We start from the raw sequence: 14499 nt of genomic DNA, 5'->3' as shown, positions 1-14499 counted from the left end.
GCCATTTCTCAGGGTATTATTGGCAGGGAACAAACTTATAGGTGGTGCAATATGTGTCTTCAGAACGAAGATAAGGTTTAATGTAAAAGCTTCCCCAAGATCAATGTTCTTTAGCTATGAATCAAACCCATTGTGTCCTCAGTATTCATCTGTCATTTTGTATCAACTCCATGGAACTTGAGGGGAAAGGGGTGTCAGAGCCAACATCATTTTCATGCTGCTTTCTATGTTATAATAATAAAGTTCTTTGTCTCTGATCCAGGAACTTTGTGTCTTCTGTCAGCATCTATAAAACAGAAATAGGCTACCTTGTTAACTTATAAATAGAGTAAAATCTCAAGAATTGACATCTTCTCTCTCTCAATTGCTTTAAAGACTCAAAGCATGGGAACATAGATGACAAGAAGAGGCCTCTGATGGTAGAAGAATCCATATATCATCTGGAAGAGTTGGAAGAAACTTTCTTAAAAACAGTTTATATACAAACTTGAGACTAGTTTTCATCAACAAAACCTGGTGTCACAGTTGAGAGAGTGGTGGACAGAGGTCTGGACATTAACCAACAAAGTTCACATGAGTCTTTATGAGTTGAATAAAGTACCAGAAATCCTTATGCTCCTTGTGGACAGAAATGAAAGGTAGAAGTCAAGCGGACTATCTGAGTTGAGCAGTTCATGAGTGCCATAGCCAGATCCAAGGTAACTTAACAGCAGAGATTTTGAAGGTGAGTGATTTTGAAATGTTTTCATGTCATCATAATTCAACTGAAAACTCTAGTAGACCAAGGACACCCTAAAGCATGGTTTGAATATAAAGACACAGTCATTCACAATGACACAAGATTCCTTAATTCTTCCTTCCAACATACCCCTGGGCGTTATCCTCCTGAGAGAACGTGGGTGAGAGCGAGCACATGGCCATCTGAAAGACTGAGCATTAGGGTTCAAAAAAGACCGTGGACTACTTGAAAGGGCTGTCAAAGTCATTTCATCAGGCTGAATTGAAAAACACTAATGTGTTTTTCCTGATACCTATATTCCGAGAGCTTGTGAAAAAGGCCTGGACATTGATAAAGACAGTTAAAAAAAAAAAAAAGAAAAGAAAAAGAAAAAGGTTGTAATGTGAGTGAATTTGTAGCTCCGTTTTACAACATTCCAAGAGATAAGGATATTAAGGTAAAAAAGTTTTAAAAGCAAGATATATTTGGTAAATTTTCTCAGTTAGTATATTTGTATAGAATAGATGAGAAATAGTGAAAGTGCCTTGAAAGTCATGCTAAGGAGTTTTGGCTTCATTCTGTACAAGGAATAGAGTATTTGGAGATTTTTAGGAGGGTGATAAGAGAATTAGTGATGCAAGTTAGAGGTCTCTTCAATTAAAAAATATATCTATGCAGCTATACACATATATAAAGGATTAGAAGGAGAATAACATGAGACAGGAGATAGAGGCAATGGCTTGGTGCAGAGATAATTTTTTTACATATCACAGAGAGAGTCATGCTCTGTATCAAATACAACATCCATCACATGACTTAATAGATGATGAGCAGACATATGTAGCATATAAAATAGTGATCTCCTCAGAAAAGTGTTTCAGTCTTTCATTTATGGATTCTCTAAAAACATTGCATAATATTTTTTCTGTTATGTTGAGCTATATCATAAAATGTAGTAAAAGGAATGCAGTTTTAAAGTTTCCTATTTAGAAATGCTTTGACTGCTAGTCTACATAGACCAGACAAACAGGAATAAATAAATTCACAATGTTCTAATGTGTGTCCTCTTTAAATGGAATTAATTAGTTGAAAAGATGAGACATTCTCACATTTAAAAATAAACTCTAATTTTCAGATTGTAACCAAGAATATATCTGCAATATCACTCCTTATAGAGTAAAAATGATGCAGTAAATTTTTATTTATGCATACATTTTAGGAATTAGTCTACATTTGACATATTATTCTACTTATTATAATAGTCTAGTTAATAAAGAATATAATCAAATATGCATTAAAATTTTAGAAATAATTTTCCAATAAAATATATCAGCACTGGTTATTTTTTATATAATTAAATCTTTGAGAGTTTAGATGACATTTAATGATTATGTAACATAGAAAAACCTGCCCAAAGGGACAGGTTACATACCTTTTCTAACTAGTTTGGTAACTTAAAAATGTACTGTCCCTAGTGTATTAGTGGTTACCGGAGGGAAGAGGGGAGAGAGGAGGTAGATATGGGCAAAGGGGATTAAATATTTGGTGACAGAAGAAAATTTAACTTGGAATGGTGAACACAAAATGCAATATACATATGATATATTATTGAATTCTATTCTTGAAACCTATTTAATTTTATTAACCAGCGTCATACTGATAATCCTTAAATAAATAATATAAACTGCTATTGAATTACTTTGAGAGCACACACGAGTCTTTTTAACTGATACATCACTGAAAGACTTTGTCTATATTAATTAGCCTGAATTCTGCTTTCTGAGAGTGAGACCACACAGTGCAGAGGGAGAAGGAAGAACGCATTGGCATCTTAGAACTCAGAGGTGAACAATAGAAGTAGATGGCAGACATGAAGGAGGTTAGAGGATGCATTCTGAAAATTTATCCCTTCTCTAGAATAAACAACAAAATGAATATGGGGAGAATTGCATAAAAATAAATTTTATCTACTATTTTATTTTTCTTACCCCTAGGACCACATTCCTCCTTTGCTACTCTAAGTCCTGAACCTTCCCGAAAAGATTCCATTCTAAAAAGCCAACTAGCTCCTTTCTTTCTTCCCCAACTTCCTTCCTGCCCCTCCATCCTATCAAAAATGTCATTTTAACAGTTCAGGCGGCCCTAGATGGCTGTTAGGTGGTTGACTGATAGATACTGCTTGTGTGAATTCTAGACCACTCAATTCCACAAGTTATTAGCATTTTAAAGAAGGTTGTTTGGTAAATCAAAGACACCTCTTTATTTGACAGAATTTTTAAGGCTAGAGTAAAAGACTTTCAAAGATACAGAATGTTGCACATTTTGGGACAAAAATATATCATTACGTCTAGGAAGTTAGCCTGGCTTGGCCAGCCTACATTTTCTATAACCAATTATCTTCATCAAAAGGTGCAAAGACCATTCAGTGATAAAACAAACAAACAAACAAAAAAAACAAAAACAAACAAACAAACAAAAAATCCCTATTTTTTTCAACAAATGATGCTAGAATAGTGAAGTGGCCACATTCAAAGAAATAAATTTTGACATATACTTCACAGTATACACAAAATGAATTTCAAATGGATTTTAGGTTTAAATGTAAGAGCTAAAGCTATAGAACTAGAAGAAAATACTGAAGAAAATCTTAGGGACCTTGTGTTTGGCAAATATTTCTTAAATTGAACTCACAAAAAAAAACTTGAAATGTCAATAAATTAAATGTAATTTAAAAACTTTGCTGTTTTTAAGACATTGTTACCAAAAGGAATGAAAACATCCAAAGACTGAGAGAAATATTTACAAAATCTATATCTAACAAAGGCCTTTTATCTAAAATACATAAACAACTTTTATAACTTAATAATGAGAAGACAAACAGATCACTAAAATGGACAAAAATTTGAATAGTCATGTAATCAAAGAAGTAAATGGATAATAATAAGCACATGAAAGATGTTTGGTATCATTAGTCATCAAAAAAACACAAATTAAAAGCCATAATGAGAACTACTATACACCCAGTAGAATGACTAAAATAAAAAAACACCAAATGTGGGTAAGGATACAGAGGAAATGGAACTCTCATACACTACTTGTGTGAAAATAAAATTATATAATCACTGGAAAACAATTTGCCAGTTTATTCAAAGTTAAATATGTACCAACTACACAATCTAGAAATTTTACTCCTAGGTATCTATTCAAGAGAAATAAATACTTATGTCCATACAAACACTTGTACGTTGATGTTTAAAGCAGTTTTATTTGTAATAGACATAAATAAATAAATAAATAAATAAATAAATAAATATCCATCAAATTTTTGTATATTACAGTGGATAATTAAAAAAACAAATTATTAATATAGTTAACAATTTGGAAGAATTTGAAAATAATTATGCTGAGTAAAAGAAGCTAGACAAATAGGCAATATACCTTATGTTTCCACTTATAAACAATTCTGGAAAATGCAAACTAATCTATCATGTCAGAAAACAGATGAGTCGTTGCCTGGTTAGGGGTAGGGGAGGAGAGAGAGAAATAAATTAAAAAATGACATGAGGAAACTTTGAGATAATGGATACATTCATTATCTTGATTGTGGTAGTTTCAAAGATGTGTACATGTGTGAGAACTCACCCTCATGCACATTTTAAGTATGTACAGTTTATTTTACATCAGCTGTATGTCAATAAACTTAAAAACAGTTTAAAGATAAAATAGTTTTGGCCTTTGTACTGAAGAGTTTGATTTTTCTCCATAAATACTTAAAGTTAGTCTTTTGAAAAGAAATCTCATTTTATAGGATCAAATAATGTTATGAATAGTAATTATTCCAAGATCATCTGGTCCAGCCACTTCATTTTACATGTGTGGTAGTCATAGAATATTTTACATATTTGGAAGTAAAGAAACTAATGGTTTTCCTGAGTTATCTGTCAAAATGAGAACTAGAATTCTGTTTTGCTGGCTTAGGCTAGGATACCTTTCACATATTTCTGGAGTTTTTGTTTTATATTCCACAAGACAAAATTTCCTAATACAAACAATGACAAAACTGACAAGAAACAGACATTCCAAGAATGCTCCAAAAGTGTCTCTATTTCTGCCACTTGTTCTTTAAGAACTTGCATGACAAGAAAAAAATGTGCTGTTCTTTTATGTCTAATAAAATGTAGACTCTGAATATTCTTTTTTGGTGTCAAGGTTTTGCCCTTTTGCTTTGATTATATAAAACGAACCTTTATTCGTGGTTAACAACTATTTTCAGAAAGCTTCTCCAAATATTACTTTTTTATAAACTATTACAGCAAAATTTCAAATGTATAGAATTCACCAACAAAATAATTCATATATTTTACATTGCCTGAGCATAACGTTTTGCCAAAATTTGGATTATAAAATGGGGAGCTAATTCTCTAAATTATCAGTTCAGGAGGATGGATGAGTTCTTTGCTTATCCCATACCAGTGTTAGTAATTTCAATTTAAATTTTAGTCTTCAATCTACTTTTTTGTTGTCTTAACAGATGATGTCTGTAAAAGATCCTGTCTTTTTCTCACCCATCAGCTGTCTCCCCAACTCTTTTTCTTTCTTATAGTTTTGTTTCCTATTATAGTGTCGGAAATTACCTTTCCCAGATTCCCTGATGTAGATGTTGACCCAATCAGGTATGAAAGTCTTTTGGAGGCTTTGGTCTGGTAGGGGTTTAGGATGAGCAGATAATCCATCCTTGAGTACTGTCTTTACCATCTTGAGAGTGAAAAAATGAATATCTAGAGCATCTGCTGGAGGAATGCCCAGTACAGCAGAGGGAAGATGAAGACTATTGAGACTTTGAAAATGTTGCTGTGTTACAGAATTAACCAACTCTGAAACTGCCTTCTTTTGGATTTCTAGTTATTTAGGGAATAAATATTCTCATCATTTAAATAACTTTTTGCTGATAGTTTGTTTATCTGAGCCTAAATGATGCTATTCTCTGATCGATTTGTTCACTCATCATCCATTTGTTCATAGATTCATTCAGCCAAAAGAAAAAAAAAAAATCTGTCTTCACCTTGGGCCAGAGAAACAGAGAAATCTACAGCTTGCTACAATGAATGCAATTTGTTATTCTGATCTTTGTCACATTCTAATACTCTGCCCCAACATTTAAAAATCTTTTATGTTATCGAAAGTTCATTTGATAATAGAAACACTGTGTCCTTTATAAAACTGTGAAACATCTGATGATCTGGATTCTTCTCTCATTTTGCAACTCCATTTTACCTTTAAAAAGTCATTTAACATCATTGATTATGTCTCCTCATGTATAATTTGATGGACTATACTAGCACAATTCTTGATCTTTGGATCAATGGTTCTTTTAATAATTGATGAAAACTGTCTATCAACTCTTCTACAGAACAAAATTTGGATACAATTTCAAGAAATTTATAAATCATTTCAGCATAATTAACATGTAATGAATTAATTCATTCATGTCATAACTATTTATTTAATGTCCATTACCAGTTATTGGTACTATGTTCCAGGAATAAAAGTGAACAGGTAGAGTTCCTATCCTCAACAAACCTTAACAAAGCAAACCAACAATCACAATATACTGATAAAAGTGCTACAAAATGGCTGACTACAGAGAATTATGAGGTCACGTAGTAGTGTCACCTAGTTAGGTGGACTAGGGAAAATATAAATATATATCGCAAATAGGATAAAAAAGATGGGGACAGGGAATGAAGGTTGAGGTGATCTGGACAGTTAACTCAAGAGAGGGCATAAAGCCAAATGAAGGGATTTGAGATATATATCAGTGATACAGACGCACTGATATAAATGGTTTTAAGCAGAAGTGAGACAGGATCCAGTTGGCATTTTTAGAAAAGGAAGGATGACTTTGGCTTTTGAATAAAGAATAGATGAGAAGGCAAGAGTGTAAGCAGAGAGACCAGTGAAGACTGTCATAAAAATTCAGGAGAGAAAAAAAAATGAAGGTCTGAATCAAAAGCAATTAAAAAGGCAAGGAGATATTTACATAGCCACCTTACAAAGAAGTTCTACACATCATCAGGTGGTCCCAGAGTTTCACTGCCTCAACTTTTGGGTAAATATCATTATTTAATCTCTTTCCTTGCATCTAGGACCTACAAATTACTTCTGTTTTCTCATCTGTGAGTAAAGATACCTACTCCGAAGAGGTTTTCTTTTGTTTCTTAACCTTAAATGAGATAATGCTTTGAAATATTTACTACTTAGCATAACAGGTGCTTATGAATATAAAATTATTATTTTTCTCCCATATTTTGCATTGATTTCACCTTCTCACAATCCTTTTAGGAAATACAACTATGAATTTAGAATTTTAATTTATTTAACTTGCAGAATGTTATAGTCAACAAGACTCATTCAATACCATCTTTTAATTTCACATGATCCTGATTTTAATAGAAAAATGATTTTATGAATTGAGAGTTGAGATAATTACCTGTGTACTTCATATTAATTTTTCTAGGAAAAGCCATGCCTTTGACTTTTAAAGGGTCATTTAGGAATCCAGAGGGTGGGATAGAGAGCCCACAGTGCAAAATGAAGATTCAAAGGGCAAGGTTGAGAGCCACAGAAGAATATTTCCAGGCCTTGAAACCTAAAGGGTATTGCCCATCTCAATTTTGAAACTGCTTTTAACTGCATTTCAACTACCATTTTCTCCTTGTCTGAATCAGCATATCTATTAACTATTACTTATTCATGTCCCATCAGTGTATGTTGGAAGCAGATAACTTCTTTAATTTCACAGTGTCACAGATGGTTAGGAATTGTGCCCTAGAAAGATGTTTGATGGATTACACCAAGAGCCTCATCTGTACCTGATTTGGAAGACAGATGATATGATTCGGGACTTTTAAACTGATGATGTAACAGAGTGAGACCTTTGAGGACTTTAAGATAGAGCAAATGTATTTTGTATTTGGGAAGCATGTGAATCTTTGGGGGCCAAATGTTGGACCCGTGGTTCCTGAAATACGTCCACATGCAATTCCCAGAACCTGAGAATAAATTGTGTTAGATTGCAAAAAAGACTTTGCAGATGTAATTAAGTTTGCAAAACTTAAAATAGGGAGATTAGCTTGGATTATCTGAGTGGTCCCAGTCTAATCACACTAACCTTAAAAGCAGAGAATTTCTCCAGCTGGAGAGAGAAATAAGGCATAAGAGGAAGTCAGAGAGATTCCAAGCCTGAGAGACTCAACAGTCCATTGCTGGCACTGAATGTGAAGAGGCCAATGATCCCAGTCCTAGAACTACAAGGAACAGAATTTTCCCAATTACCTGAATGAGCTTGAAAATGGATTCTTCCCCAGATCTCAGGTGGCTAGCAGATGGTATTGGTCTTTTGAGATCCTAAGCAGAGAATCCAGCTGAGACATGCCATGTTTTGAATTCTCACTCATGGAAACCATAAAATAATAAATTCGAGTTGTTTTACACTACTTTAAAAAAAAAATAAGAAACTCTTTAATGGAACAATCTCCAAGAGATTATTTTGTTTGTCACTATTTTGTTGTTGTTGCTGTTAAAAATGAGTTTATAATGTCATTTTCTCCTTCCCCAGAAACCTTTTCTGATCCACAGAAAAGAAATCACCCTCAATTTTGAAAATGTTTCTGAATGCCCTAACTTAACTGATAATAAGCCAACAGTCATCATGGGCCACTTTTTATCACTTTTTACAGATACCACTATTTAATTAACTTTAGATATTTTTAGGCATTCAGGAATATTTGTAGGCTTATTTGCATGTTTCTGTTTCTGTTTAATTTGTCTGCCCTTCTCTCTTCTTTCCTTTGTGTATTAGTCTGCTCAGACTACTATAAGAGAATACCAAACACTGGGTGGCTTAAAAAACAGACATTACTCACAGTTCAGGAGGCTGGGAAGTCCAAGATCAAAGTATTGGCTGATTTGGTTCCTGGTGAGAGCGCTCTTCCTTTTAGAAGGCTGCCTTCTTGCTGTGCCTTTTTGACTTTTTTTTTTTTTTTTGGTTATTTTCTCCTTTTATTTACTACTTATCATTGCTACATCATTGCAGCTCCTATGAATCAAATCCTAGATTTTCAATGTCATTCTGACCAGAAGTCTCAAGATTCATAATTAGAAATTCTTTCTACAACATTCTAAATACTTGAAATACATTTTAAAAGCTATACTTTGATTGAGTTTCATGTTGCATAAAGTAAAAAAATGATTTAAAAATTTTCCAGTGAAAACTGTCAACACATCCTCAGAACAAATATAATTCAACTTTTATTTATCCATATAACTGAATGGCATTATTAACACTTCTACACTTTATGAAGCACCTGCTCTAGTTCCTGGTATATAGCTTTTGAATGAAAAAATAGGAACATTTTTTTTGGTTCTGTTTTAATAAATAGGTAATAGATTTCTAGTTACCACAATTGTTTCTCTACTTTCCCTTGACTTATGAGTGAATATATATTTAAAGACCAGTTTAAATACGTGTTTAAAAAATGTGTATATTAGTAGGCCCTGGATTATAAATGAATGCAAGTTTAAAACACGTATATCAGTTACCATTGATGGCATAGACGTATCATAAAGCTGCCAGAGAAACACTATGCTGGAGCTGCTGCCAAATTCTTCCTTTAAAACATTGTAAGTAATTATTTATTGATATAATACTTGAAAATGAAACTCCCAAAAGAGAGATTCACTTAATACTAAATCTCATTTAAATGACCTCCCAAAGTCTTATAAAAATAGCAGAGAAAATAGTAATTTTGATATGTTAAGATAGAAGTCGAGGCTTGCAAAAATCACAAACATCCTACCAGTTCCATATTAAAAGCATTCATTTTCCATCTTTCGTCTGCATAATGCCATTTTAAAAGGAGTTTCTGGCTGCTCTAGAAACATGATGTGTCTTAAATAAACCCGACTGATGCAAGATTTAAGATGAACAGACTTTTTCCTCCTTAAGAAAGTTGATTTATGAATTTTCAAGAAAAGATAATTGAATTATTTTCTAACTTCTTACAAAAACAGTACTAGTCTAGCATTGTATGTTTATGTTTAGGCTTGACATATTATGAAATTATAATAATATGAAACATTATCAACTCACAAAAACTTAGAAAATACACTTGGACAGCACACAACAGTTTAGCAAATATTTATTTATTTATCATCTAAGTTGAACTAAATAGAAATTGTACATAATGGTACAAATTATGCAGTGCACGGGGCAGATTGTGTGATAGTCAATGAGACACATTGTCAATGGTCTTTAAAGCTTGCCACCAGATGATAATAATTCTCATGACTTATAATCAGTGAAAAGAAATAATATGCCACATGCTGTTATGGACCCAGGCAAGCACATAAAATGAAGCCATACAGACAAGAATACCTCAGTATAGTACTCTAGCTTATAACTAAGCTATTTAAACAAACAGGACACATTTAATTTATAGTGAAAGCCAAAATATAATGTTATCTTCCCACTAAAATAAAATAAACATGCTAGTTTAAATAACACACTACAATCAAAAGAGTGTTCATGGAAATCTATTATTTATATTTGATTTAAATTCAACAGTTGTTATCCTTAAGAATGATTACTGCTTTTGAAAAAGTAACTCGATGTGATACTTCACTATAAGAAAAAGAACACTGACTTCTTACTGTCATCATAACTGCAGCACTTTCTCCTGAGATCTCAAATGTCTATACAATGCTAGGTGATTTTCTTAATATATCTGTCAGGCTAAAGATAATTCATTTTTAAGGACAACAGCTGTTGTGTATTTTTTTCATGCTTCACACCACCACTCAAAACGATTTATTGTATTTTACAAATTTTACAAATGTTCATAATCATTGTGAAGACTTACAACCCTATAGCAAATATTAAACACAATAAAAACATCATAAGTACTTAACTAATTTGGGGAAGGAAAAATCTCTAAAATGTATATGGAATTGCCACTTACTAAATAGGCAAAGACTTTCTGTTCCCTTTTTCCTAGAGCTCTTATTAGTGTTTATTCCTATTTTTAATCCCTGTTTTTCCAAGTTGATAGCTTTGTACTGAAGTATTCAGTAATAAACACAAAAGAAAAATTGTCAATGTAGGATGTTAGAAATAAGAGACATCACAAATCATGATGTAAAGTCCCTTCAGATTGTAATTCTCCTTGCTAACAAATCTGCATCTCTAGCTCAATGAGTGACTTAGTACTGAAAGCAGAAGTGCACACTCATTTCATTCACAGGTCCTCTCCCTCAATAGAGAACGACTTACTGGGGTCTTAAGAAGAAGGAGACTGACCCTACATGGAAGCGCCCCCTTTGAAACTAGGATGGATAGTTATGATGCTTTTAGAGCTGTATCTTCTTAAAGGGCACTTCTTTCCTTTACTGAGTTTCTGTCTGGGGAAATTGTGGCAGGGTTGGGGCAAAATCTTAATTCTTCCAAGTGTTGCAGATGGCTAACTAATCATGTGCCCTTCTTAAATTCAGGAAAGAGGAAAGAAATCTTATCAATTCATTTGTGATTGGGCATTTCCCAAATGAGATTCTGAATTTGAATGCTAATTCAAATTAGCCTGAAAGAATAAAAGACTAGGAATATGTTTTTGTGGTATGTTTCAGATTCTCAAGAAGGCCAGAGCAGCATAGGTTATTAATTTGTTATTCTTTTGAGAGGGCAATAGATTTATCTTAAAGTATGTCATGATGTGTGTGTATGGTATGTGTGTATGCACACACACCACACATACACACACACACATACCTGCATGTATGGGGGAGAAAAAGGGGCAGGAGAAAAGAGAACTAAACATAAAAAAGAAAAAGTATATATGTACATATATACATACAATTGTATATATACATACACGCACATATACATTGTGGACTTGAGCCCTCAAAATTTTCTTGTTGGGTCTCTTTCAAATAAGCAATTTAAAAAGTTTTGGGTTGTATTTATTTTTCCAGTTTAGCATTTTATGTAAAATATTTCTTTTTCTTTTAAGTCATCTCATTTTAATTGAACAGTGTGTAGTGTAGGTTCATTCAATCCTTAAGACATGTCGTAGAAAAATTATTTTCCTCAGATTTATTTCTTCACTTACCAAACATTTTAGCTCACAAGTGACATCATTTTTTGTCATTAACTGCTTGTGTTTTTAAGATTAAAATAAGTATTTCTGCCATATCTGCCTTATTTTTTTTAAAAAAATTCAAATACAGGAGAAAATCCTGCTTTCCTTTCTCTTGTGTTAGTGGAAGCATATTTTCAATAAATTGTTTATTGACTTATCTGGTCACTTTGAGTATTTCAGATATAAACTTTGCTAAGGATCCTGTTATCTGTGGTTATGGTTCTCTTTCTCCATGTTAGGCAGCTTTTACTGAAATAGTTTTTTATTAATATAACTTTCAATACATCTGTTTTCAGTTAATTTTGGTGAGCAACAATGACCTCGAGTGGATTCTTATGTAAATAGCAACCAGGTTTTTCAGAAAATGTTAATTTTCAATATATTTGTTTTCTTTAGACCTTTTGGAGCTTGGTGGCTTACTGAATTAACTTTTTAAACTTTCTTAAAACATTTATGTATTTGCTAAATTTAGAATAAAATCGAAAGTCATTATAAGTCTTCAATACTTTAATTTTCTTAACTATATAGTCTAGAAGCTAATTTTAAAACTAAAATGAATATTATTTAAAATTAAAATAAAAATATTTATGTTTTCATGTGTACTTATTTTTTAAAAAATTTTATTTAAATGAAAATCTCAAAAATTTTATATTTAAAAGAGGTAATTGCCAAATAAAATAGAAGAAAAACTTTAGGGAATAAACATTTTCAAAGATAAAAGCTCTCGATAATATTTATAAGAGAAAAAGTAAAAGCACTCCAAACATCTTGCTAGTTAAGTGAACTCATGAAACATTTTTCCCATTTGTTAATATAAAACAGGGAAATTTGATAACAGAGCAAAATGCTTTAATATTTTTTCATAAATAAAACATTATGTTTCTCAAATATATTCTAGAGTTCAGGGAAGATTATTTAGAAGGCATGAAATTTAATTCTTATAGAGCTTCAGTGCTGTAATATAGTCATTTTGAGATTGTGAGGTAATAAGTTAATCATAACATGTTATTTCCATCTTAAAGCATGACATAAACATTAACACATTTTTATTTCACTTAGTTTTCTTCTGAAATAGATTAGATATGCTTAAAGAAATTACTTTCAATTTTTTTACTAGACAAACTGCAGTTAAAAAAAAAAAAGAGAGAGAGAATATACTTTTTCTCCCAGAAGAGGGCAGCAAAAAAGTTTTCAGTTCTGACTGTAACTCCATCTGTTTTGACATTCTGTGATATCTTTCTGAAAAGTTACCTTCACTTCATTCTTTCACACTGGAGTGAACTTGAAAAACGTGTTTTCTTCATGAAACATAACCATTGTGAATGTGGTTTAATAAATGTTTTATGAAGTTCTCAAGCCTCAAGGTGACCACAATTTTTCTTTCATGCTTTACAATAATTACAATATACCCGCTTCATAAAACTCGTGGCTTTGACAACACTAATACAATAATTATTTAAAAAGTACAGATAGTTCAAATGAGAATGCTAAAGTATCTGATATTGTGTATATCTTACATTGTGGTGAAAAGGAAAAATTCAGAAAGATTAAAACATTTATTTTTATTTTTCTGTGATTATTAAAATATTTAACTTTTTCATCAACTTTCCAATAATCTTAAGTCTTCCAAGGGTAAAATAATATTTGCCATGGAAATACAGCCAGGTATTCAAGACTACAGCTATGGTCAATTTTTGATAAATATAATGTGAACCATTAAGCAATACACTTACTTTAAAAATTAGTTAATTTTATGTGATATTTAACCAACCAAATGAGTATGTGGAATAATTTACCGTAACATCTCTATAGTCTTTTCTGTATTACAGAAATCTCTTTTAGGTAATGCAAAGAAGTTGGATAGTTTCTCATTTTTTTTTTTTTTCCTTTTCCTTCTATTTCTTTAGGTTCCAAACATAAATCCTTCAGAAGCCAGTCAATGGTTTCACCCTATCAGGAGTCCAGTGTATGCCTGGGCAGGCGATAGTGCTCAGATTTGGGACGGAGCTTCTTTTCCTGTGGGTTGGCATACTTCCACTTGGAAGGTGACATTTTATGCTTTTTCCTCTTCTTATCTGTGCACCATACCTTTTCACAGTATTCTTCCACTCTCTGGAAATTGCTGTAGCCAATCAGCTGCAAGAATTCCTTGTACCACGGTTTTGTTCCCTGTGAGATGCTGCTATGAGCAGGACAGGGCATCTTGTGAGGCCCATCTTCTTCATAGTCTTTGTTAAACATTTCCTCTACTCTCTCCTCTTCCACTACCTCCAGGGTGATTTTACGGACAGTATGGACAAAACTATGCTCTACTGTCTGGCAAAAGTAGGTACCAGCATCTATTTTGCGTACTCTTAGAAAGAGTAAACCGAGGTCCATCTTAACCACTCTGTCATCTGTCTTCACCTGCAAGAACAAAAAAAATTAATGGCACTGGAATGCTATCCAGAAGAGAAAAACACCAACCTATAACCCTTTCCATTATCATCTTGAGTTTTCCATTTTAATTATCATGTAATGAAATCTTGAAAGTCTTACCTATATAACAGAGAAAGAAGGGATGGGGCTAAGTAATGAAATCAACTCTGT

The 14499-nt window shown here is 32.4% G+C and overlaps 1 protein-coding gene across 1 annotated transcript in view; it reads right to left on the bottom strand.

Moving 5' to 3' along the window:
* Positions 1-13233: 13233 nt before the first annotated feature.
* Positions 13234-14499, bottom strand: part of SEMA3E (semaphorin 3E) — a 100949-nt gene continuing 99683 nt past the window's right edge. The window contains exon 16 of the mRNA XM_039849198.1: positions 13234-14316. Within this exon, the coding sequence (XP_039705132.1) occupies positions 13864-14316 (453 nt within the window). The 3' untranslated portion in view covers positions 13234-13863. The remainder of the gene's footprint in view (positions 14317-14499) is intronic.

The sequence above is a fragment of the Pteropus medius genome, unplaced genomic scaffold, assembly GCF_902729225.1.
Source record: "Pteropus medius unplaced genomic scaffold, Ma_sr-lr_union100, whole genome shotgun sequence".
Taxonomy (NCBI): Eukaryota; Metazoa; Chordata; class Mammalia; order Chiroptera; family Pteropodidae; genus Pteropus; species Pteropus medius.
Note: the sequence above shows the minus strand (reverse complement) of the source record. Positions and strands in the feature narration are given on the sequence as shown.